Source organism: Erinaceus europaeus, chromosome 16, assembly GCF_950295315.1.
Source record: "Erinaceus europaeus chromosome 16, mEriEur2.1, whole genome shotgun sequence".
Taxonomy (NCBI): Eukaryota; Metazoa; Chordata; class Mammalia; order Eulipotyphla; family Erinaceidae; genus Erinaceus; species Erinaceus europaeus.
In genome coordinates this window covers 10,129,644-10,156,373 of record NC_080177.1, presented here as the reverse complement: position 1 = coordinate 10,156,373, position 26,730 = coordinate 10,129,644, and the positions used below count along the sequence as shown (strand labels likewise).

The 26,730-nt window shown below is 46.4% G+C and overlaps 1 protein-coding gene across 1 annotated transcript in view; it reads left to right on the top strand.

Moving 5' to 3' along the window:
• Positions 1 to 3,644: 3,644 nt before the first annotated feature.
• LIPC (lipase C, hepatic type) overlaps positions 3,645 to 26,730 on the top strand; it is a 126,906-nt gene continuing 103,820 nt past the window's right edge. Inside the window, exons 1-2 of the mRNA XM_016192681.2 lie at positions 3,645 to 3,660; positions 13,763 to 13,896. Of these exons, the coding sequence (XP_016048167.1) occupies positions 13,812 to 13,896 (85 nt within the window). The 5' untranslated portion in view covers positions 3,645 to 3,660; positions 13,763 to 13,811. The remainder of the gene's footprint in view (positions 3,661 to 13,762; positions 13,897 to 26,730) is intronic.

The following is a 26,730-nucleotide window of genomic DNA, read 5'->3' as shown; positions in this document are numbered from 1 at the left end:
GCGGCCATAGATGTATAGGAGATTTAGACACCAGTTTCTCTCCCAGAGGTGAAGCTCCTTCACAGACCTGGTTCATCTTGATTAAAATACCTGTCCCAAGGGCCTGGGAAGTAGCTTCACAGCACAGGACTCACGTGCATGGGGCCTCAGAGGCCCCAGGCCTGATTCCTGGCACTATATATGCCATGGCTGAGAGGTGATCTGGTCTCTATCTCTCACTCACCTACTGTCAAAATAAATAACATCTTTAAAATGTAAGGCTGTAAATAATAATAATAATAATAAGGCTGTTTTCTTTGCCTGAGAGAGAAGAGGAGAAATGAAACACACCTGGGAATTATAATAGGCAGAGGTGTGGCTTAGAAAGGAAATGAAGATGATGGGGTCTTACAAATAACTAAAGGGAGTCGGGAAGTAGCGCAGTGGGTTAAGCGCACGTGGCGCAAAGCGCAAGGATCCTGGCTCAAGCCCCCGGCTCCCCACCTGCAGGGGAGTCGCTTCACAGGCGGTGAAGCAGGTCTGCAGGTGTCTGTCTTTCTCTGCCCCTCTCTGTCTTCCCCTCCTCACTCCATTTCTCTCTGGCCTATCCAATAACGGCAACAACAATATAACAACTAGGGCAACAAAAGGGAATAAATAAATAAATAAATAATTTTTAAAAGAGAAGTAACTAAAAATGGGCATCTGACACCAGAAGAGGTTAGCCATCTTTGCTCAAATGGCCCACGTGCTTCAACGTATTGCTTTATTTACCTGAGTTAAAAAAATTAAATATCTGGAAAAATATTTTTGAGGAATACTTAGAGTAAGGCAGGGAGGCCTTAACAATGGAATAAAAATGACTTATTTGAGTCTTATAAATACAAAAAAATAAAAGGAATTCATGGGACATAGACTCAGTGCACAGCAGGTAAAAAGATTATATTGGAACTATACATTGTAACCTTACAGTCTTGTAACATACTATTAATAACAATGGTGTTTTTTTTTTGAAAGACTATATTGTGTCCTGTGGAACAAAACAAATGGAACTGGCAGTGATTATACTTAGTGAAGTAATTAAAGAATTGATGGACAAGTACTGGCCGATTTCACTCATATGTAGAGTATAAAAAAATTGACACTCAAGAGCTTGAAACTATATCTATACAGTCAAATATATATAAATAAATATGTAGTCAATCTATATCTCTGACTTTAGGAGAACTATGGTGGAGACTGGAGGAAATATGCTGAGGCCTGGCCCCCACTCTCACAGGAAGAACTGATCTCACTGAAACCATCTGAAAGGAATGTGCTGAGAAGCAGACCTCTCACCAAATGGGTCAGAAAGCTTATGAGCCATGCCAGCCAAAGTCACTGGACTCTATATAAGGACCAACAGCCGGTCCCACCTTGGGCTTCTTAGCTTCCCCCCAGATGGGCTCATGAGCCCCACTGAGGTTTCTAGGTTTCTCCCGGCTGCTACATTAAACTTTCCTTTGTCTATGCTTCTGGCTCTACTTGTCTTACTTTGCATCTTGTAATTCTAACATTTTGGTCCTAAAAACTGGAAAGGGCGATGGATCTAACCTCTTCCACTAGACCTTCAGTGTTCCACTATCCTAACAGATAGTGCTGAAGATGAGTAAGGAGCACAAAACGTTGGAGATGGAATGGTGTGGAATTCTAACCCTTGTATCTTCTGATTAAGTCACTGTCTATGTGGCTGAGGAGAGAGCAAAAATGTTCTGCAAAAATACTTGCATGCTTGAGGCTCCAAGGTCCCAAGTTCAGTCCCCAGCACCATGATGAACCACAGCTGAGCAGGGCTCTGGCTTAAAAAATAGCAGCACTAGAGACTAGGTGGTGGCACAGCTGGTTTAGGGCACAAGGACCTGGGTTCAAGTCCCTGGAGGGGCAAGCTTAACAAGTAGTAAAGCAGTGTTATCGAAGGTGTTTTAATCTCTCTCCTCCTTCCCTCTCAATTTCTGGCTGTCTCTAACCAAAATAAAATAAACATATTAAAAATACTAATAAGAGTAAATAGATGCAAAGAAAAATAGTATCATAATTATGCAAAAAATAAATAAGGCATTTGCTTCAGTGCTTTCTCACTACAAAATATAGTCTGCTTAGAAAGCAGGAAGCTCTGGTGGAATTCACTTAAAGAATCAGGCAAAAAAAAAAAAAGGGGAGTCGGTCTGTAGTGCAGTGGGCTAAGAGCAGGTGGTGCAAAGCACAAGGACCGGCATAAGGATTCCAGTTCGAACCCCGGCTCCCCACCTGCAGGGGAGTCACTTCACAGGTGGTGAAGCAGGTCTGCAGGTGTCTATCTTTCTCTCCTCCTCTCTGTCTTCCCCTCCTCTCCATTTCTCTCTGTCCTATCCAACAACGACAACAACAATAATAACTACAACAATAAAACAACAAGAGCAACAAAAGGGAATAGATAAATAAATAAATAAATAAATAAATAAATAAATAAATAATCAGGCAGTTCCTCAAGGGTTTGAAACTGTCTGCTGGTTCACAGTGACCCCCACCCACCACCCACCCTGGGACACAGATTTTCTGGCCTTTGGATTCTGAGTTCTCCAGTTGGGAGGAAACTTACAACCAAGTTTCTAGTTTTACCAAATGCCAAGGTTCTATGTTTTCCAATTAGTCCAAAAGGCAAGGGACAGTTCAAAGAAAAAAAGGTTTAAGGGCCAGGCTGTGGCACACTCAATTAAGCGCACGTAGAACTAAACTCAAGGACCTATGCAAGGATCCAGGTTCAAGCCCTCTGACTCCCCACCTACAGGGGAGATGCTTCACAAATAGTGAAGCAGGTCTGCAGATGTTTGTCTTTCTCTCTCCCCATCTAGTTTCCCTTCCTCTCTCAATTTCTCACTGTCCTATCCAATAAAATGGAAAGAAAATGGCCACCAGGAACAGTGGATTTGTTGTGCCAGCAACCACAGTGATACCCTGGTGGCAAAAAGAAAAGAAAGAAAACAAGGATTGGGAGTTGGGCGGTAGCAGAGTGGGCTAAGCGCAGGTGGCGCAAAACACAAGGACTTGCCTAAGGATCCTGGTTCGAGCCCCCGGATCCCCACCTGCAGGGGAGTCGCTTCACGGGCGGTGAAGCAGGTCTGCAGGTGTCTATCTTTCTCTCCCCCTCTGTCTTCCCCTCCTCTCTCTATTTCTCTCTGTCCTATCCAACAACGATGGCATCAACAACTACAACAATAAAAAAACAACAAGGGCAACAAAAGGGAATAAATAAATATTTTTTAAAAAGAAAGAAAGAAAGAAAGAAAGAAAGGAAGAAAGAAAGAAAGAAAGAAAACCAGGATTAATTTGGGTGCTAGTAGCCTAAGAAGGTCGAAGATCTATGTTTAAAAAAATATATAGTGGATCAGTGAGAGAAATAAAGCGTGTCCTGCCCCACAGCTGCTCAGCTCTTATCAGGGATTTGTCGAATCACCAGAGCAGAATCCTCAGGTCAGGGCAGTCTTTTCCCTGCAGAACTTTAAGAGATGTTGCTAAGCACCCTCAGGAGCACAGCCCCCAGAATCTGTCTGATGGAGCTGGGTGTTTCACTCTCAGCTGTTCCTCCCGTCCCTCTGTGACAGGCTCCTCGCTAAGCAACACAGGAAGCATGAAAACGATCTTCAGCATGGAGCGTCCGACAAGGTAGGGAAATGGAGGGAGAACAGGCTGGGTCTCACAGGCAGGGTTGCTTGGATAGAACCCCACACACCCCGTCACTGGAGATGACTCCTGAGTCAGGACTAGAATATGTCTATTCCTTAGCAATGAGCAGACAGGGAGACCCAGCCTGTTCTCCCTGCAGGTCTAGCTATCGATCTCACATTCCCCTCTCAATTTATCTCTGTGCTATTAAATGCTAGAAGAGAAGTTCTAAAAGCATTAAAATTAAAAATGCTAATATATATATTTATATGAGAGTGAACCATCACGTTTCAAAGTTGCACCTATGTGTCAACAACTGCACTATAAATCATTAGCTCCACGATGAAGTGGGGTGGGGAAGAATAAGCACGAGATCCATGAAGAACAAAGCAGATTCCACTTTTCTCTGACCTACAATACACAAAGATGGCACAGCCTGCTTCTACATCTCATCGACTTAGCGGTGTGTGGGCTCGAGGCAAACAGAACTCAGGTGTCAGACTCCTGCGCCCTGGTGTGGGTGTGGTGTGGTCCTGGGTCACTCAGCATCCTGCTTCTCCTCCCTGCCCTTCTCTGCACAAAAGAGGGGCTCCCTCCCTTGGGTTGTCCCTGATGCTTGGGTGAGATTATCGTCTGGACACTGGACCGTGAGCCTCAGGCATCTGGGCCTGCCTAGGAGCCAAATGCCCAACCAAGCCCAGGGTGAAGGCCTGCCGGCTGCCCATAGCTGCAAGTACAAGGACGCTTTTGCCTCCTTAACCTTCCTTCTGTACAACCGCAATCTCTCAAACTGTGCCCCTGGTGTACAGCTCTCACTCAGCCAGCACAGCTGGCAGTCAAGCTGGTCATCTCAAATAACCCAGCACAATCACTTCTCCCCATGTCCAGGGAGACACCTCAAGAAGCTGGAAGATGCAGACAGAGGCCAATTTATGCTTGCCATCGTTCCCACCAAAGAGAAGACCCTGGAAACCAAAGGAACCAGGAATGGTCTCAGTTCCAAACCAACAGAATACTGTGCCCCAGTATAGTTCCGTAGCCCCCATGTCCACTTGGTCGATTCCAAATTATATTCCTCCATGAGGATCATTTCTGGAACCATCCGTTCCACCCCGGTTCCATGGCTGCCAGTTCTTAGCAACATCGCCCCGCCAGATATTCGTCGGGATGCGGCATCATCTAAGTTCATTGCCCACGTCTACGCTCGACCGGACCTGCCAATATACGCGGATATCTTCGCCCACCCTGTCCAACGCTTGACGTTTCGTCACCCAATCTGGTCCCCTATGCCTACACTGAACTTCTCTGTTCCAGACTCTTGGAAACAGAGTTGGCAGTCAGCTGAGGTCAAGAACAAACACCTCATCACAGACCCCTGCAAGCGTCAACCCGGCTTTGACCTAGCACGTTATGATCGGGCCCTCCTCCATCGCTATCGAACAGGCCATGGCCCGTGCGCCACTATGTTCCATCGCTGGGGAGCCAGAGACGACCCGAACTGCCCCTGCGGCTCCAGACAGACTATGACCCACATAGTCAACGACTGCCGCCTCTCCAGATTCAAAAGAGGTCTCGAAACTTTACATCAGGCTCAACCTGACGTTGTTGACTGGCTACGGAAGAAGGGCAAACTCTAGAAGAAGAAGGAACACCGACTTCCTTTTGCTCCCAAACACAGTGGAAACAAGGACAGAAGATTCCCTCTCCACTGCGGTTACTGACAGCAGAAAACACACTCTTGGTCACAGAGTGTCTAGTCACAAAAACAGACTGCTGTGTCTTGGGGTTACTTTGTTTTCCCTCCACCTTCTTTTTTTTTTTAATGTTGTTTCCCACTGTTCCACTCTCCAGCAGCTGCAAGCTGAGGGGGGAAGCAAATGGTTCCGTGTAGACCAGGAAACATAAAAATAAATACAGAAGATCTCAGCTCAATGCTTCACATTAAACCGGTAAACAAGAAAGCCAGAGAGTTTACTGAGGGGTGGTGAGGGGGCGGGATGTGGCACACTGGGTTAAGCACACATAGTAGTACAAAGTGCAAAGACCTGTAAGGATCCCAGTTTGAGTCTCTGGCTCCCCACCTGCAGGGGGGGAGCTTCACAAGCAGTGAAGCAGGTCTGCAAGATGTCTATCTTTCTCCCTCTCTATCTTCCCCTCCTCTCTTGATTTCTCTCTGTCCTATCCAATAAAATGGAAGAGAGACAGAGACAGAGTGTTAATTGGGTTTTGACATTCATCTGGCTGAGCCATAGTAATTAGACATGTGACCTTGGACATGGAGCCTCCAAGTCTCGATTTTCTTACTTGGAAAATAGGGAAATCAGTGGGCCAGGTGGTGGTGCACCTGGTTGAGAGCACTTGTTACAATGCGCAAGGACCCAGGTTCGAGCCCCCAGTCCCCACCTGCAGGGGGAAAGCTTCATAAACGGTGAAGCAGTGCTGCAGGTGTCTTTCTGTCTCTCACTTTCTCTATCCATCTCTTCCCTCTCAATTTCTGACTGTCTCTATCCAGTAAATAAATAAAGATAATTTTTTTAAATTAAAAAAGAAAGAAAGAAAATGGGGAAACCACTTTAACTTCACTTATCCTGAAAGTTAGATGAGTTCTGGTTGTGCCATGAGTTGATACAAAAGCTTTCCATGGAGTCATGGCTAATGCTCACAATTCCAGGTGTGTTTTACTATTTTATTTTAATGACAGAGACACAGAGAAGAAGGAGTGAGAAAGAGTCCAGAGCCTTGTTCAGCTCTGGCTCATGGTGGCGCTGGGGAGAGAACCTCAGATTCTCAGGTTAGCTTTGCGGGTGGGAGAGAGAGACGACCAGGGACTCATGGCTGAGTGGTACACAGTTCAGTCTTTATTCATGTGGAACACAGCGCAATCTAGGCTATCTCTAATCACAATCCTGTCCTTATATATCCTGAGGCGGAAGTGTCAGGTCCGAAGAGGACATACGTAGGATAGGGGGTGGGGAGAAGGAAAAAGCGTGCAAAACAGTGAGGATTAAACCAATGCCCTGGAGTCAGGGCGGTGCTTAGTTAACAGTGGTTATGTAAATAGAATATCACAGTGTTAAGCAGGGGGGATTAAACCAATGAAACAGAAGGGGTCTTAGAAGCAGAATTTAGAAGCAGACCAACACTCAGGCATGTCAATCTCTTGCAGAACCATTCTGTTGTCTCCCCAGCCCTAACAATTCCAGTTTACAAGGGGAGAAAACCCAAGTGGAGTGAGGACATTCACCCAAATTCATACAGATAGTCAGAGGCAGAGCTGATGCCAAGGTTCACCGATGCAGGCAATTAATCAATACCTATTTGAACCGCTGGAAACACATCATTCTCTCAGAAATGCTGTCTGCAGTCTTTCAGTGGTTTGCTGGTCTTTAACAAAAAAAAACAAAGAAACAAAGAAAGAAAAGACATAGATAAGAACAAGGTTAAACTCCAAGCCCTCTCCAGAGAAGGGCATTCTCCAAGCCAAGTCAAATGAATGAGGTAGCCACGGCTGTTTTTCCTCGCCTGACAGCAGGGTGCCAGAAAGTCCTCACAGATCAACAGGTGACCCCCATAAAGACTTGGCCACCTCCTCTGTGGCAACCTTCTCCCCTAGCAGGAGTGCCAGAAGCTAGTCATTTTCTAAGGGCATGATCTTGAGACTCTCCTAAATTTAATCTTGGGGGCGGGAGGGGGATTGGGGTAGGAGTGAAGGCTGCCTGGAGCAATCCTGAAAAAGCCAGACATGCAGAGAAATAAAGGACTTGTGGTAGAGAAAACTGAGCCCAGAAGCAAACACCTCTGATTTCCCATCTCTCCTCATTTTGTACGTAAGAGAATAGATTTGCCCCAGTTTTTAATCTCTTATATCTCAACTGTAAACGGGAAACGAGTGCCAATCCAAGAGCCATCATTCCCATGACTCTGGATGATTCCTACAAAAGGCTGCTATTCTCAGATGTCCCGGGTTTCTGAAGATAAAAAGCAAGAAAAAAAAAAATCTAGTACTGAATCTAAAAATCTGTTTCTAAACCCCTGTGCCTCTCACCAGTGAACTCCACCTGGGTCAGTTAGCTGTCACCTCCTGGAACTTGCTCTCTTTACCAAAAGAAAGAAAGAAAGAAAAAAGAAGAAAAATTAATAAATAAAAATATATATGCATTGACTTCCATCTTATTAACTTTTTTTAAATTTTTTATTATCTTTGTTTACTGGATAGAGACATCCAGAAACTGAGAGGGAAGGGGGAGGGAGAGAGACAGAGAGACACCAGCAGCCCTGCTTCACCACTTGCAAAGCTTTCCTCCTGCAGGTGGGGACTGGGGGCTTGAACCCAGGTCCTTGCCCATTATAATATGTGCACTCAATCAGGTGCACCAGTACCATGCCCCCTTACTAACTTTCTTATCGCTGTCACACAGAAAGCAGAGGTTACACGCAGGTCCTCAGATGCCAATCTCCTGAAATCCCTATTTCTTCAGGAAGCTCTTCAAATTAAAGGAAAACAAGAACTGGCGATTTTTTTTAAGGATCCAATTATAAAGCCATTATTATTTTAGGTTGAGTCCTGCCGCGTGAGAAGTCAGGAGAGCACTGCTGGAAGTTCCACTGCCTAGTAGCGCAGGTCTGTGCTCCTCAGCTCACAGGGAAAGATGGAGCCTCACTAAAAACCACAGAAGCCCGCACAGTGGATCTGTGGACCATTCCTCTGTGGAAGGGTTCAGGCTTCACTTTACAATGAAGTCACACAGCTGAAAAGTCAGTCTGTCCTCCCCCAAAGAGGAGAAATATATGAGTGTCTCTTTGGTGGAGCACTTCAGTCAATTTTTTTAAAGGTTTTTTTCTTTCTCTCTCTCTCTTTTTTTTTTTCCACCAGAGTTATTGCTGGGGTTCAGTGCCAACACTATGAATCCTTCTCTCTCAATGGTCATGTTTTGTTTATTTCTTGTCTATTTTATTTGTCTGACAGGACAGAGAAAAATTGAGAGAGGTGGGGTTGATAGGGAGGGAGGGAAAGAGAGAGACACCTGCAGACCTGTTTTACCACTTGTGAAGCGACCCCACTGCAGGTGGGAAGCAGCAGGGGCTCAAACCCAGATCCTTTTGTGGGTCTTTGTGCTTTGTGCTATGTGAGCTTCACCAGGTGTGCCACCACTCAGCCCCTGTATTTTCTTTCTTCATATTTATTACCTTATTTATTTATCGAATAGACACCAAAAGAAGTTGGTGGGGGGTAGGAAACAGAGAAGGGGAGAGACAGAGAGACACCTGCAGCACTCCTTCACCTCTTATGAAGCTCTCCCACTCCCTGCAGGTGGGGACTCGGGGCTTGAACCTAGGTCCTTGCACATTGAAACACGTGTTTTCTATCAAGTGTGACACCACTTCTTTATTTAATTTTTTAAAAATTTGTGGGCACACCTCCAAAAAGTTGCTTACAGAAAGATATTATAACACTGGGGAGGAGGGTTGTTTAACAGCCTGGCATTATACACGCAAAAGTCATTAAAGGCATTGGGTTGTTCCATTTTTTTAATTACCTTCATTTATTTGATAGAAACAGCCAGAAATTGAGAGGAAGGGAGAGATAGAGAGGGTCAGGAACAGAGAGAGACATCTGCAATCCTGCTTCTCCATTTGTGAAGCTTTGCCCCTGCAGATGGGGCCCAGGGGCTTGAACCTGGGTCCTTACGCATGGTAACGTGTGTGTTCAACCAGGTGCACCACCACCCGACCCCAGGTTGTCACAGTTCCTGCGTATGGCCCAACAGGTCTCTCAGACACTCTGAGGTGATGGCTCTCAAACTTTGTGTGACCAAGGGGAACTTGGAAATTCTGAAATAATAATAGAAGTGTGGATCCAGAGTTCTTGGGGTCAACCTTCAGCTCTTTGGTTTTCTGATTCCATCACTCCATCAGGTATGAGAAGCCCTGACGCAGCCACTGTGTTCCTGCCTTTCTCATTTCTCCTTCTTCTTTCTCCTCCTCCTCCTTCTAGATATGTTATTTATTTATCTATTTTCATGGGTGGGATACAGAAAGGAAGATGCGAAGGAAGAAAGACTCAAGAGCACTACTGAGCTCTGGGTTATAGTGGTGCTGGGGACTGAACCTGGGACCGCAGAGCCTCAGGCATGAAAATCTTTCGTATAACCATTACACTGTCTTCCCAGCCTCTCTTACTTTCTGCAGGAGCTTCACGGCTGTGGTCTTGCTCTTATTCTCCTCCTGGAGGACCTCTTCCATGCCCCACTTCTTGATCCACTGAGTGAATTGAAAACAATGCAGATTCTCAGGCTTAGAGGGCCGGGGGTGCACACCCTACTAAGCACACATACTATTAAGTGCAAGGACCCGCACAAGGATCCCAGTTTGAGCCCCCGGCTCTCCACCTGCACGGGGGGGGGGGGGGGGTTGCTTCACAAGTAGTGAAGCCGGTCTGTAAGTGTGTCTCTCTGTCTCTCTCCCTTTCTATCTCCCCTTTCCTCTCAATTTATCTCTGTCCTAGCCAGTAAAAATTAAAATTGGACCCCAGGAACAGTGGATTCGTATGGCCAGCACCAAGCTCCAGAGATGACCCTAGAGGCAAAAAAAAAAAAACTCAGTCTCTTGACTAAATCCACACAACCAGTATCACCATGCCATTTTATGTTGCCACTGCCTTTTTGCTTCAGATGGTACCCAGAGATGGCAAACCCAAGATGTTAACCTTCCAACTACAATAATCTGACAGATGCTCCTATGATTCCATCCTGAAGTCTCTGGGCAGATGGATGCCCTCACCAATGTGTCCTGGAACGTCACCTCTCCAGAGCCTACCGCAATAGGGAAAGATAGAGACAGGATGGGGGTATAGGTAAGCCTGCCAGTGTCTGTGTCCAATGGAGAAGCAATTACAGAAGCCAGAACTCCCACCTGCTGCACTCCAAAAAGAGTCTATATTCCCAGAGGGGGGGAAATGTTGAGGGAAGGTGACTAGAGAGCTCTGAAATCCAATTCCATCAGGACCCAGAGAAGAAAGAGATAAAAAGGAAAGACATTTAGAAGTGGTAAATGGTATAGGTGTGACTCAGAAAGGAAAAGAAGGCAGGACTATAGAAAAAGATGGAGATATATATATATATATATATATATATATATATATATATAGAGAGAGAGAGAGAGAGAGAGAGAGAGAGAAGAGGGGAGGGAGAGAGGGAAGAAGGGAGAGAGAAAAATAATAGTCAACCCCTATCTGTGACCTTGGGAGAACCACTAGTTTCCAGTGGTGAGAATGGGGACACAGAATCCTGGTAGTGGGAACAGTGGAGAATTGTAGTCCTGTTATCTTGAAATTTTATAAACCAATATTAAATCACTAATAATGAATAAATATATTCTCAGCCTCTAAATGTGGTGCAGACCACAGAGCTGCTGATTTCTCTTTACTTTGCCCTTCTTAAATGGGAGGAGAAGCAAGGGTAAGATGTTGGGGAAAAAAATAAAACTAACTCCACAAGGATAACCCAGAAATCCAGTAAATGGGAGAAGATATTTGCACATTACACATCTGATAAGTGACTGATATCAAACATCTATAAAGAATCAGTACAGAGCTACAAAAGAAGTAAACTACCCCAATAAAAACATGGGGCAAAGAAATAAATAGTTTTCTGAAGAACAGATACACATGACCCACAGACACATGAAGAAATGCTCCAAGTCATCTATCATTAGAAAAGCGCAGATAGAAACTACACTGAGATACCATCTCACACCTGAGGGAACGGCTGACATCAATCAATCAGGAAAGGACAGATATTGGTGAAGTTGTGGAGAAAAAGGAACTCTGCTCTCCTGCTGGTGGGAATGCAAAGGAATGCAGCCCCTTTGGAAGACGTCAACAATTAAAAAATGGAATCAGAACTTGAACTGGAGTTGGTGGATTGCACCAAAGTAAAAGACTCTGTGTGTGTGTGTGGGGGGGGGGGGGTTATACGTCCAAAACGGATGACAGAGAACCTAGTGGGGGTTGTATTGTTATATGGAAAACTGAGAAATATGCTGCATGTACAAACTATTGTATTTACTGTTGAATGTAAAACCTTAATCCCCCAATAAAGAAATTTTTAAAATGGAATTACCATATATCCCAGTAATACCACCCTCAGATATTTATCCAAAGGACATTGAAACTCTTATTCAAAGGGACATATGCACCCCTATGTTCATAGCTGCGTTATTCCTAACAGCCAGAGTAGGAACAGACTGGCTAAAGAAGTTATGGGATATATATTCCTAGAATATTACTCTGCAAACAAAAAGGATACTTTGCCCTTCTTAAATGAGAGCGGAAGCAAGTGTGAGGTGTTGAGAAAAAAACATAAATTGATATCTCCAAATATTGTCTCCAGCTCATGTCAGACTGGAGGACACAGGATTTATGAAGGTTAAATAACATTCAGCACAGTTGGTAGATGGGAGACCCAGCAGCCCAGGCTCTGAAGACCTCAGACACTGCAAAGATCATCCTCCTCCCCTCCCAGAAACCTGGCCAGCCTCACAGGTGTGATGGCACTCAGCAAAACCAGCACCCAGAAGCCGTGAGGTCACGCACGCATGAGGCCCTAGCTCTGTGGAGAGATGAACACAAGGCAGGCAGGCAGGTCCTGGGCAGACAACCACTTCTCCTTAGCCATCTCAGCACTGTCTCCGGAGGCAGGGGTGGCACGAGGAAGGGAGGGAGGGAGGGGAGGAATAAAAGAAGGGAAGGGAGGAGGAAGGGAGGGAAGGTGGGAGAGAAGGAGAAGGGAAGGAAGGAAGGAAGGAAAGAAGGGAGGAAGGAAGGAAGGAAGGAAGGAAGGAAGGGAGGGAGGGAGGGAGGGAGGGAGGGAGGGAGGGAGGGAAGGGAAGGAGGTAGAGAGGGAGGGAGGAAAGAGAGAAAGGAAAAAGGGAAGAAAAAAAACCCGGGAAGGGTAGAATCATACAGGCAGCATGACCCAGGGATAGCCCTAGTGGCAAAGTGATCATAACAAGACAACAATGATGGGACACTGTTTGCTTTGCTTTGCTTCGCTTCGCTTTGCTTTGCTTTGTTGTTCAAATACCTCCCCTTGCAAGAGAGGCATCAGCCTGCAGATTGCACCTGTCTCTGCGGTCTGGTTGACCCTCACACTGCTTGAAGGCTGGTTCGGCTGCCTGGTGGAGGAGGCAGGCAGAGGATGCCAAGACTCCCAGCTCCTCCATCCACCATGTAGCCTGAACAAGACCTCACACAGAGGAGCAGAGAAGCTGTCTGATGGGGTTTCACAGCTCTCCGGAGCCCCAGCAGAGGCCTTGGTTTCTCCTCTCTGCCCCTCCATCAGCTACCTCCCTGCCCACACTAAGGTCCCAGCTGTCCTGTCTTGTGAGGACCACAAACACCAGCAATATTGCTAAGCTCAGCAGAAAGCCAGCCCTCCGGTGGCTTCTCCTTGCACTGTGACCAGCAACTCAGGACACTGGCCTCCTGCTGGCTGTGACCACAGGGACTCTTGAGCAACCACATGCGAGACACCTAGCCCTGGACTTTGACTGAATTTCTTTTATTATTATTATTATTATTATTATTATTATTATTATTATTATTATTATCTTTATTTACTGGATAGGAACAGTCAAAAATCAAGAGGCGGGAGGGAAGATAAAGAGGAAGAGACACTTTCAGTACTACTTCACCACTCGCGAAGATTTCCCCTGCAGGTGGGGAACAGGGACTGGAACCCAGGTCCTTGTGCATTGTAACATGTGCATTCAGCTAGGTCCCTTGACTGAATTTCTAAAAACGACACATTCACTTTACATGGAGATCACACAGGGCTGTAACATTGGCCCAAGAAGGTAAGAATCTGTGACGAAGATACTTTATTTTCAAAATGCATCAGCATAAGAGAGAGAGAGAAAAAGGGAGAGAGAGGGAAAACACTTATAAATCAGTGTGTGTGTGTGTGTGTGTGTGTGTGTTGGATTTGGGGCTGGGGGTAGCATGGAAAGTATCTGGACACTAAACAATGTGTTTCAAGGTTAATCATTAACGCACCACCTTCCCTTCCAAAGTATCAGCAGGGCATCTTGTCTCTCCCTTCAGCTGCAGAAATTAGCAGAAAGGCCTCGGACCCCCAGCTAAAAGAGGAGAAATGGAAGGTTCTTGCTGTGTCTCTGTTTTCCTGGTTTGGGGCCTCTTTATCCAAACAAGTGCCTATGGACAAAGCCCAGGTACAGGTAAGAGCCTGCAAAGGTGGGCACGGATTTCCTTTCTAAAATTATACATTGCAAAGAATAAGTTGTTGCTGAGTGTGTGGGCGCAGGGGTGAGTTCACAGCCAGCTGTGTGGTTCCACCAGTGTCTTCCATCGTGTGGGCAAGGCTGAAATTTTAAGAAACCACTCCAGGAGTAGAATTCTTCTAAAAGCATGAGCAACTGGCACTCAGCCTCTTGAATGTCTAATTCAGAAATAGTCACGTTAAGGCATCTCTGGTGGAGGATAAATCTGAGCTCCCAGTCTTCCCGAGAGTTGATTTGGCATGGAAATTGCAAGAGGAGAGGGAGCCCTGCTTGCAAGCAAAGTCTTCTTCTCAAAGAGTGAGGTTATCTGCTGGCCAGGCAGGCTAAGAAGAGAGGAGTCAAGACTGCCGCCAGTCAGGTCAAAAGCAAAGATACCACCGCAGGCCTTCTGGAAGCTGCTTTGCTGCCTGTTTTTCTGATGCTATAGGGAATGAATGCAACAGCCGTCACACTTGCTTGGTCTGCGGATGCGGAAACCAGATTGATGGTCAAAGGCAGACTCGACTCGAGTACCAGACTGTGGAGGTAGATTCTGGACTCCAGGTCACACTGTGCATTAAGTCAGTAAGTGATGGATAGACAGCAGTCCAAACAACTAGGGCAGTTTTTTTGGTTTTTTTCTTTTTTTTTTGGAACCTTCTGTGCTGGTTACTACTGGTCAGGAGCTAAGTAGCTGGCTCAAAGGTTGAGGACCAGGGTTGTGTTCCCTCAAAGACTCTTGTTGGAGGGTGCTCCAAGCCTGGAGAACCAGGAATGTGTGACTCAGGTGTGTCTTAAAAAAAATCTCACACCCATGTTCTTTAAGAAGTTCTGGGGCCAGGCAAGATAACAGGCTTGCTTTGTCATGCACAAGACCCAGCTTCAAGCCCAGCCCCCACTGTACTGAAAGAAGCTTCAGTGTTGTTCTCTCTCTCTCTCTCTCTCTGTGTGTGTGTGTGTGTGTGTGTGTGTGTGTGTGTGTGTGTGTGTGTGTGTGTGTGTGTGTCTTTATCTGTGGGGAAAAAAATTGTCCTGGAGCAGTGAAACTCAAGTGACTATAAATAGTGTTGCTCCTTCCTTTGTGCCACATGATATTCTGATTATCTATCTATCTATCTATCTATCTATTTATTTTGAATAGAGACAGTGAAATTGAGAAGGAATTTGGAGACAGAGAGAGAGAGAGAGAAACATATACCAGCGGCACTGCTTCATTGCTCATGAAGCTTCGAGCCACCCCCACCCACAGAGGTGGGGGCTGGGGGCCTGGAACTGGGACCTTGTGTTTGGCAAAGCGTGTGCTTAACCACGTGCGCTACCGCATTGTCCCTCTAGTTATATTCTGTATCCTAGGTCACTTCATAATTTTGGTAGTGTTCATTGTTACTACTTACTGAGCAGTGTGTGTACCAGGGATTACTTTAATTATCTTGGATGCAGCATCTCCTGTACAAAGTCATGCCAAGAAATGACAATAGTCATTGGGAAAAAAAACTGCTTATGATGTTTTTAGGGGGAGGGATTAATGGTTTACAATATATACAGTTGTTGGTACATGTGTAAAATTTCTCAACTTTCCACAAAACACTCTCACCCCCAGCCTAGGTCCTCCACCACCATGTACCAGGACCCAAAAGATTCCCTTTCCCCCAGACCCCAGAGTCCCTTACTTTAGTGCAATACACCAAACCCAGTCCAGGTTCTGCTTTGCGTTTTCCCTTCTGTTCTTACTCCTTAACCTCTGTCCATGAGTGAGATCATCCCATATTCAACCTTCTCTTTCTGGCTGATCTCACTTCACATGATTTCTCCAAGAACCATCCAAGATGAGGTGAAGAAGGTGAAGTCACCATTTTTAATAGCTGAGTAGTATTCCATTGTGTATATAGACCACAGCTTACTCAGTCACCCACCTGTTGTTAGACACCTGGGTTGCTTCCAAGTGTTGGCTATTACAGATTGTGCTGCTATGAACATAGGTATACACACATTTGTTAGACGATGTGTGTATTTGATTCCTTTGGATATATCCCTGCTGATTTTTAAGTCTTTGGCTTCACAGGGGTTTGGGCCTACCCTTCTCCCTAGGATGGTGGTTCTGTTAGCTGTGTGTTATGGAAGCATATGAGAGAAATCTAGAAAAATGGCTGTGTCCTAAGTGTCTTCCAAACTGAGTCAGCACCCTGAAAGGGTCCCCTGACTGTCCCCTTGAGCCTGGATCTGGGACATGTTTCCTTTTGGGGGCCATTTTGCTGATGGAAGTGCTCAGTGCCTACTCGGTGACCATTGGCTCCATCATGACATTCCGCGGTGAGATTCCCCCAGGTGATTGCGTGTGATGGTGACCATCTGGCCGTTGTCACAGTCCCTCATGTGACCTGGACACCCTTCTCTTTACCCACACAGCCAGCAGTCGATCCAGACTGGGTTTGTTCTGTGAAAGCCCTCAGGGCCAAGGCTGAGGGTCAAAGACAGCCAGCCAGGCCTCCCCCCAGCTGCAGGGGATGGTTCAGACTCTCCTGGTCAGTTGCTGGTTTGTTGGAAAGTGAACAGCATGAGTTAGAAGGTTCTTCAAGGAAGTGGAGGGGAAGTCAGCAGGGATCCCTTGTTCCCTTCTGAGCAGAATCTCCCAACAGAATTCTTTCTGCAAGGAGCAGGCCATGTCTGAGTGTACCAGGTTGTTGTCATACCTTCCTGGGGACATGGCCCCGTCACAGGACTTTCTCCATGAGCAGCTGGCAGCCATTCTGTCAACATCAGGGGACGTTTGGGGCTGTCACAACTGGGGGGCCAGCACACTCAGCATGAGGTGGGGAGAAAGATGCGCAGGACACCCCACAGCAAGGAATTGGGGGGTGATGTGCCATGCCCAGCTGGGTGACCTGGATGTGTAGCCTCCTGTACCTGTCACAGTCAGGAGTCAGAAGGACCCCCCCCTCAAAGACCCTCCTTCACAACACCCTTTCTGGCTGCTTCTCTGGCATCATGCACACTGCGTGCAGGGCCCCATCAACATACCTCACACTGTTCTCATAAGTCTGCCGAGCAGAGAACAGTCAACAGGACTTGGTCCAAGAGATAGCTCAGCCAGCAGAGCACATGCCTTACTGTGTGTAGGGTCCCAAGTGTGAGCCCCAGCACCATACAGAGCACCATGGATGTCACTGGGGAGTTCCATGAAGGGCGGAGTGGCACTGTGGTGTTTCTCCTCTCCCTCTCTCTCTCTCTCTCTCTCTCTCTCTACCTATCTCTCTATCTCTCTCTCTCTTCCTCTCTTTTTCTTTTTTCATTCCCCTCAAAAAATGAATGGATGGATGGATGGATGGATGGATGGATGGATGGATGGATGAAAAGGGAGCTCAGGGGGCTGGGTGGTAATGCACTTGCTTGAGCACATGTGTCGCAATGCTCAAGGACCCAGGTTCAAACCCCCCCAGTCCCCATCTGCAGGGGGAAAGCTTCAGGAGTGGCAAAGTAGTGCTACAGGTGCCTCTCTGTCTCTCTCCCTCTCTGTCTCTTCATTTCTCTTGATTTCTGGCTGTCTCTATCCAATAAATAAATAAAGATTTTTTTAAAAATTTAAATAAAATAAAATAAAATAAAAAATTAATCTCCCTGCCTCTCTGTATGCAGTGTGCTGGCACACCCAGTGACTTGAGTCCCAAGAAAACCATCCTGCTCCCTCCTTCCCACCAGGATACAGAGCTGGTGGTCCTCCAGCCTTCAACACAAACAGGCAGCATATAGGGAGCCTCCAGGAACCCTGAGACTAAGCCACTAATATGGCCATGGGAGCTTATACTCCCCCCATGAAAGCTGACTCCTGGACCGGAAGCCTCCCACCCTCCAGAGGCTCCTCCAGTCCCAGTCCCCGCTCCCTGACTCCCCATGGCAGCAGTGGCCATGGCTACCTGGCACTCTGTCACTTCACAAGTGGGCACATGCACCTGTAGCAGATGAGGCCCTGAGCTCCTGTGTGGTCCCCCCCAGACTCCCCACCATCGCAACCAAGAGGGAGGACTTCGGAGCCCACGGAGCTTTTACACATGGAGAGCAGATGTCAGTATTTGCCACAGCCAAACAGTGATTATCCTGGTGGCAATACAAAAAGAAAGAATAAAAAGAGTTCTGGGGAAGGGGGGTGCAGAGGGTATTGGGGTCCTAGTGTATGGCAGTGATAAAGGACCCCGGTTTGGGCTCGGAGTATTTTGAAGACCCCTATCACAGTAAGATGAAAAATTGCACCCAAGTGTCAACAACAGATGGGAGGGGGGAGTGGAATAAATAAATAAACTGAGAGAAAATCTCCACAGCACCAAAGCTTCCTTCACCATGGCAGGGGCCAGCCTTGAACCTGGGTTATGCATGGGACAAAGCAAGCAGTCTCTTCAAGTGAGCTGTCTTGCCAGCCCAGCAAATAGATATATATTTAAAAAAATAATAATAACAACAACATACCCATCACACTGGAACTTGCATAACAGAAGATGAGAAATAACGTGTGTTTTTCAAACAGCAAAAGGAAAAGCCAGGAGAGAGGCACAAAGACACTTGGCAGGTTCTTTTCATGTCTGACTTCACAGGAGGCAGCCGGATTGATTCTCTCATGCTAGTTCAGTCCATTGTGCTCTGGAGCTTGATTTGAGTCACACCGAGGAAATCTGAGACGGGAGATAAGACTCGCAGCTGGGTTTTTCTCAACTGGGGAAGAGAGAGGATAGACAAAATGAGGGGCCAGATATTTGTGTCTCCAGGATGATCATGTCTGAGGTAGAGCGTTGAGGGGGTGACAGGTCCATGAGGAGAGAGCCTGGGTGAGTGGGGTTAGCCCAGAGAACTTGCTCTCTGTCACAGAATGAAGCCAGGAAGTGGGCTTTCAGCAAAACTGACTATCCTACCCACCTCTGGGCCTCCAGAACTGTGAGAAATGTCCTAACTGAATAACCCAAGACAGAGACAGAGATACAGGGGGGTTCACTTCTAGGTGTGGATGCCAGAAGGCCTCTGGGATGAGGCAGCATGTGGGCGGGGGGCTTGCAGGATGGAGTCTAGATGAAAAACAACAAGGCTTTCGGTCAGGGAAGGTGTCTCAGTTTTGCAGACATGGGGCTCTGGGGCTGGTTCCCACATTCATGTGCTGGACAGATGCTCTGGTCTCTCTTTTGCTTGCTCGTTGAGTAAACAGACTAAATAAATCTTATAAATATAAATCTTATAAACAAAATCTGGGGCCTGATGGTGGCTAAGCACACACAGAACTAAGCACAAGGACCTGCACAAGGAACAGGGATCAAGCCCCCAGTTCCCCACCTACAGGGACTGGGGGATGCTTCACAATTGGTGAAGTGTGTCTGCAGGTGTCTTTCTTTCTCTCTTCCTTTCTGCCTTTCCCTCCTCTCTCAATTTCTCTCTGTCCTATCCAATAAATTGAAAAAAAAAAAAAAGGCCACCAGGAGCAGTGGATTCACAGTGTAGACGCCGAGCCCCAGAGATGGCCCTGGAGCCAATAAATAAATAAATAAAGGCTTATCTTATGAATATAAACTATAATCTTATAAATAAATACAATCCTATAAATCTAGAAAAACAGAATACATGAAGGAAGAGGAAGAAAGGGAGAAAGAAGAAAAGGAGGAGGAGACCTTCTTAGTGCGTGAGCAAGAGTCGTGAGGTGACAAAGTGTACAAGTCTTTCAAGACCAAACATCTCCCAAATATAAAGGAGAAAAAGAAAGAAAAGAAAGAGGAAGGAAGAGAAGAAAAGAAGAAGAAGAGAGAGAGAAAAAGGAAGGAGGGAAGTAGAGGAGGAGAAGGAGAAAGAGAAGGAAGGAAGAGGAAGAAGAAATGGAGGAATAGGGGGAAGAAGAAGGTGGAGAACAGAGGGGAGACAGCATAATGGTTCTGCAGAGACTGTCATGCCTGAGGCTCCAAGGTCCCAGCTTCAATACCCCACATCACCATAAGCCAGAGTTAAGCAGTGCTCTGGTTAAAAAGAAGGAGGGGTGGGGAGGAGAGAGAAAAGAGGAGCAGAGGGAGGCAGAGGGAGGCAGAGGGTCACAGGAAGATGTTGACAGTGACAGAGTCGCAAACATGGAAGCAGCTGGAGTGCCCAGTGGCCAGCCCTGGCAGGTGGAGAGTCTGGCTACTCCTGCGTCTGTCAGAAGCCCACACACTGCCTCCAAGATCTGCTACCAGAAGTTCCAGGAAGCCTCAAGGGCGATGAGGGGCTGGGATGTGAGAGGCCACTGCTGACCGTTAGACCACAGAGCCAAGCATCAGGGCCCTCAACCTCACAGGGGTCTGGGTCAGAGCCCGAGTGGCCCCCAGCTGCATGTGTGTTCTTGGGGACAGAGGTCAGTGCTCCTGACAGCTTCTCCACAGGGCCTGCGACCTCCCACAAGTTAAACATCAACCGACCTGGACGCCACTGTTATTTGTTCTTTGTTGTCACTGGCCCTTAGTTGACTTTTTTCAAATAGAAAAACAGAGAGAGAGAAAGACATTGTAATACCAACGCTTCCCCCCACCCACCCACCCACCCCAGAGCAGTGGGGGCTGGGTTTAAAGCTGGGGTGTGACCATGACAGAGTGAGCATACTTACTGGCCTTTGTGACGACTCTTAAAAATAAACCTGAAAGGCTACAGGGCTAGAGTGATGGCTCACCTGGTTGAGCCATCATGGGCTCTACCCAGTGCCGATGGTGAAGTTCCAGAGTGCCTCTCCTCTCTGTCTCCCCGTCTCCTCTCTGTAAATAAAGGCATGGAGAGACTGGGCTGGGAGGCCCTGAGGGACCTCATGTGCTTGAGACCCTGTGTTCATTACCCAGAGACCCTCAAAAATTAGCATAAATAAAGTATCTACAGTAAGGTAGGGTTTTTGGGGAAAAAAGTAACAAAAAAAGTTGTATAGTGAATCACAACTATAAGAAACTATATACATAAATATTATTATGGATTTTGGAAGTTCATTTACAGATACATTAAGAGGGGTAGGGGTAGATAACATAGTGGTTCTGCAAAGAAACTCTCCAAAGTCCCAGGTTCAGTCTCCCACACCACCATAAGCCAGAGCTGAGCAGTGCTCTGATAAAAAAAGAAGAAAGAGAAGAAGATGATGATGAAGAAGAAGAAGAAGAAGAAAGAGAAGAAGAAGAAGAAGAAGAAGAAGAAGAAGAAGAAGAAGAAGAAGAAGAAGAAGAAGAAGAAGAGGAAGAGGAAGAGGAAGAGGAAGAAGGAGAAGGAGAAGGAGAAGGAGAAGGAGAAGGAGAAGGAGAGGAAGAAGAAAAGGAAGAAGTTATATAAACAATTTTAAGGCTATTGGGATTTTCTTTAAGTATTTAAACATAAAAAAAAATGAAAATGATAAAAAAAATTCTGATTTGCCTTAGAGACTTTGCACAATTCCTTCAGACTGCTGACTCTGTCCATACTGGGGGGGGGGGGGGCATGGGCAGGGAATGAAGGGGGCTAGAATCATCCAGGCCAAGAACTACTCCCCCAGGAAGGTCTGCAGATGGGTCTCCACAATTACAGAAAATATCATCCCTAGGGTCCAGGAGACAGTTTTCTCAGTAGATTGCATTCCTTGCCACATGTGAGGTCCTGGGTTTCAGCCCCAGAACCACACGGGAAGCCATACAAAGCATGAGGGAGCTCCATGGATGATGGAGCCTTGCTCTGTTGTCTCTTCTCTGTCTGTCTCCTTTCTAAAATGAAGAACTCAAGCTGGGAGCTTGTTTGGTGGGGACAGCACACCTGCTGGAGGCTCTTGCTTCACAAATACCCTGGTGCAATATCTAAAAAGAAAAGGAAGCAGTGTTTCTGAGTAACAGCTGAGCTGGCGTCCAGAGATGGAGTGCCTTCATCTGGGAGTGACAGGGGCCAGACCCCACAGAAGTCAGTCTCTGGCTTTCTAGAGGAATCCTCTCTGCCTGAGACCCTCCCCCCACTGCTGGATTTTTGGTACTACCCTCCGGGAGAGGACAAACCTGGGGGGGGGGGGTGTGACAGCAACCTGTCTCCAGTCCTGCCTGCCTTTCACAAGGAGCCCAGGACAGAAACTGAATCCTTTCATTCTGAATCTATCCAAGGGGCTGTCCATTTGTCAGAGAGTGTCGGGCTAGTGTTGCACGAGAGAGAGATGACCCAGGAACCAAGCTTGTGGTGGCAGGACAATTCAAATCTTTATTCATCCAAACTTCCCAGAGTCGGGCAGTAGCACATCTGGTTAAGCCACATGGCGCCAACCACAACAGCCAGCGTCAGCCTCCCAGTCTGCACACCCACCCTCCTCCAGCTCGGAACACTGAAGAGCCAAAAGACAGAAATGGAAGTGGCTTGACAGTACCATATGTGGTTAAGAAAGGGGTGGAGAAAGAGGCCGGGAATGGTATGGACCTCCCCAGCAACTGTTGCTAGGGGTTCAACTGGCAGGATTAGCAATACCCTGCAGGGATATAGGAAGGAGACCTTTAGCCATTTGTAAGACAAAGCAGAAGAATGATATGTCGATAATAAAGGGACAGGCCATAGTAGCAGGGAATGTAGGGTGGAGCAGGCTTAAGTCTTTAAGGAATGTCAGGCTCCATCGGGAAGATGCAGGGTGTTTTTGTGGGGGAGGGAAGACTTACATGGCCGCCAACCTTTTGAGGTTTATGAGTCCCCCTTTTTGCTCAACCCCGCCATAGAGAGAGAGATTTACCAGGTGAACTCACCTCTCAGGTCAAGTTCTACCAGGCTCCACTACATCCCCACAACCTCCCTGCAAGAGAGGAAACTGGGTAGGCCCTGAGCATGTGACTCAGCCAGGGAGTGACCCAGCCAAAAGCCAGGTGACCAGTGTGACCAGATCCCACTTCCTGGCCCTGCTCTCCACACCTGCTGCCATAGTGCTGCAAGGCATGCTGGGTACTCACAGCAAGTGATTGGCAAGGGGGGCAGAATGGGGACACAGGGGTCTGCTGTGATGGGCCTAACCCACACACACATTCCCAAGGTGGAGTGTCTCTGGTATTTTGGGGAGCCAAACAGAACAGGGAATACAGGTTTTATCACAGCTAGGAAGGCAGTTCTCTTTATTTATTATTTTTTACCAGAGCACTATTCAGCTCTGGCTGATGGTGGTGTGGTAGATTGAACCTGGGACTCTGGAGCCTCAGGTAGGAGAGTCTCTTTGTATAACCATTATGCTATCTACCCCTGCCCTATTTTCACTTTTTGTTGAGAGAGAGAGAGACAGAGACAGAGATAGAGACAGAAAGAGTACAGAATACAGGCCTACCATTTTCCAGACCCCATTTGTTTTGACCTGTCTCCTTTTTATTCAGAGTCTCAGTCATACAAAGTATGTACTCTATCAATTAGCCACCTCCCAGGCCCCATGGGTGTCAGTTTTGTTTTATCTTATTCTTAGAAGATGTCTTTTTTATGGTTTATTTACTTACTTTAGAATAAAAAGGCATTGGGTTAGTGGCACACCTGGTTAGATGCACACACTACAGTGTGCACGGACCCAGGTTCAAGCCCCTGACCCCCACCTACAGGGGGAAAGCTTCACAAGTGGTAAATCAGGGCTTCAGGTGTCTCTGTCTCTCTCCCTCTCTATCTCCTCCCCTCTCAATTTCTCTCTGTCTCTATCCAATAATAAATTAATTAATTTTAAAAAATCAGAGAGAGTCACCAGAGTGTTGCCTGGGGTGGAACCAGGGCCTCAGATTCACAAGTCCTGTGCTCCACTGCTGAGCCCCCTTCTGGTCCCCTTGAATGTCCATTGGAAAGCAGGACCCTTTCAGCCCATTAGAGAGAAGGGCTGGCCAAGGCAGACAGGGCACCCAGACTCCTGCCAAGCAGGAGGTCATGACTAAACTTGAGCCTCAGGGTGACACACAGAACTGTGGGAGGAGGACAGCTGGGCTCATACCCAGCACCCAGGGGAGAGACATTCCCAGCCCTGGAAGATTAGGCCACCTGCCTTGCTACTCAGCAGAAGGTGCAGTACCTGGAATTGGCATATTGCACCAAAGTAAAAAAACTCTGGGGTGGGTGGCGGGGAGAGTACAGGTCCAAAAAGGATGGCAGAGGACCTAGTGGGGGTTGTATTGTTATGTGGAAAACTGAGAAATGTTATGCATGGTCAAACTATTGTATTTACTGCTGAATATAAAACATTAATCCCCCAATAAAGAAATTAAAAAAAAAAAAAAAGGAAAGAAAAAAGGTGCAGTTCCCATATCCAGCCACAAGGAAGCGCTGTGACCTCCCAGCTGTCCAGGGCCTCAGGCTTGGGAATTGTGAAGGATTCTGGACAACTTCCCTTTCCTTTCTGTTTGTGGCTCTGTTTCTTAAAATAATAATAAAAATAAAATATAAATAAATAAATAAATAAAAATTCATGGTTATTATTTCTCTACCATGAGATTGAATGCCTTGGGGGTGGTGGAAGGGAGACATTGCCACTTCCACAAACACAAGTTCTCAGTCAGGAGCCTGGGGATTCTGCTGAGACTGTGATGGCTTGTGGTGTGAAGATTAAACATGTAGAGAGGAGAAGGTGGAAGGCCAGGCAGTGGCGCACTTAATGAAGCGCACACACTATAGTGCCCAAGGGCCGGGGTTCAAGCCCCTGGTCCCCACCTGCGGGGGGTGGGAGGGGAAGCGTCATGAGTGGTGAATTAGTGCTGCAGGTATCTCTCTCCCCTCCTCTTCTCAATTTTTGTCTCTGTCCAATAAGAAATAAAAAAGCAAGTAAAAATAAAGGAGAGAAAGTGGGCACTGAATGGTATTAATATGACAACAGAGGGGAGTCGGGCTGTAGTGCAGCGGGTTAAGCGCATGTGGCGCAAAGCACAAGGACCGGCATAAGGATCCCGGTTCGAATCCCGGCTCCCCACCTGCAGGGGAGTCGCTTCACAGGCGGTGAAGCAGGTCTGCAGGTGTCTGTCTTTCTCTCCTCCACTCTGTCTTCCCCTCCTCTCTCCATTTCTCTCTGTCCTATCCAACAATGACAAAAACAATAATAACTACAACAATAAAACAAGGGCAACAAAAGGGAATAAATAAATAAAATAAATATTTAAAACATTTTTTAAAAATAATAATATGACAACAGAAAACGGGACAGATTAGGTGGGTTCTGGGACACAGGTGCTGGCAGGGGAAATACTAGAAGGAAATCTACTCCATGTTTATACCATTTGATGTGAAGGAAATGTTTACAACATTGTTGGGGTCTCAGGGCTACAGTTTTTAGTTTTTTCTTTTTTTAATATTTATTTTATTTATTCCCTTTTGTTGCCCTTGTTTTTATTGTAGTTATTATTATTGTTGATGATGTCGTTGTTGGATAGGACAGAGAGAAATGGAGAGAGGAGGGGAAGACAGAGAGGGGGAGAAAAAGACAGACACCTGCAGACCTGCTTCACCGCCTGTGAAGCGACTCCCCTGCAGGTAGAGAGCCGGGGGCTCGAACTGGGATCCTTATGCCGGTCCTTGTGCGCTACCGCCTGACTCCCTTAGTTTTTTCTTTAAACTAGAGCACTGCTCAGCTCTGGTTTATGGTGGTGCAGGGATTGGACCTGGGACTTTAGAGCCTCAGGTATGAGAATCTCTTTGCATAACCACTATGCTATCTACCCCCCGCCCAAGAGCTAGTTTCAACCACCACCGCTCCCATATATAAATATATATATATATATATATATATATATATATATATATATATATATATATAGTGTGTCAGACCACCACACCCATCTCCCTCCATCATGGGGCACTGTGACCCCACCTCACTCCTGTTAACTAACCCCACCACCACCACCTTAGCAGTTTCAGATGTGCTGAAACAGACCTAGTGTTTATTAATGTCTTTCCCTTTTTGTTTCTTAAATCCCACAGGTAAGGTGAGCCTCTGGTATTTGTCTTTCTCCTTGTGGCTTCTATAATGGTTATACTTCACTTGAGCATATACCTGAGCTTCTGTTCCTTTGAAATTATATGTCACACTGTGGTATGTATAGAATATATTTACTTTGTTTTTATCACTATAAAAATAAATGAAGGGAGGAATGAATAAATAAAATTAAATAATAAAAATAAACTCCCATCAAAAAGATAAGTTGAAGGAACTTGGCTAGATCACAGTTCTTAAACGTGAATGTATCTTGGAAACGTATTAAGGCAGGATTTTTATTAAATCTGATTTATAAAAATATGTATACTTTATTAGATGTATTAAATAAATAATTCTTATTAAAATTGGATCTCTGGGCCCACAGATCTCTAGGCTGCAGACTTCTAATTCAGTGGGCCTAAGGTGAACCTCAGAATTTGTGCTTTGTTGTTGTTATTATTATTATTATTGATATGGGGTTGTTGATGGGGCTCGGTGCCTGCATGATGAATGCACAGCTCTTAATGGCTGTCCCACCAACCCCCCCTTTTTTCCCTTTATCTTTTATTTGATAAGATAGAGAGAAATTGAGAAGGTAAGAAAGGGGAGATAGGGAGAGGAAGAGAGAAAGAGAAAGAGAGAGAGATAGAGAGAGACCTGCAGCACTGCTTCATGGCTCAAGAAGCTTCCCCCCCTGAAGGTGGGGATCAGGGGCTTGAAGCTGGGTCCTTCCTTGCTCGTGACAACATGGGAACTCAACTGGGTGTACCACTGCCTGGCCCCAGAATGTGAGCCTCTGACAAGTTTCTGAGTGCTGCCAACAGCTGGAGTTTGAATCTAACGCACCACAACAGAGAAGAGAAATAACTAGTTCCCAGTAAAACAAGACTGGAACCCTAGACTCC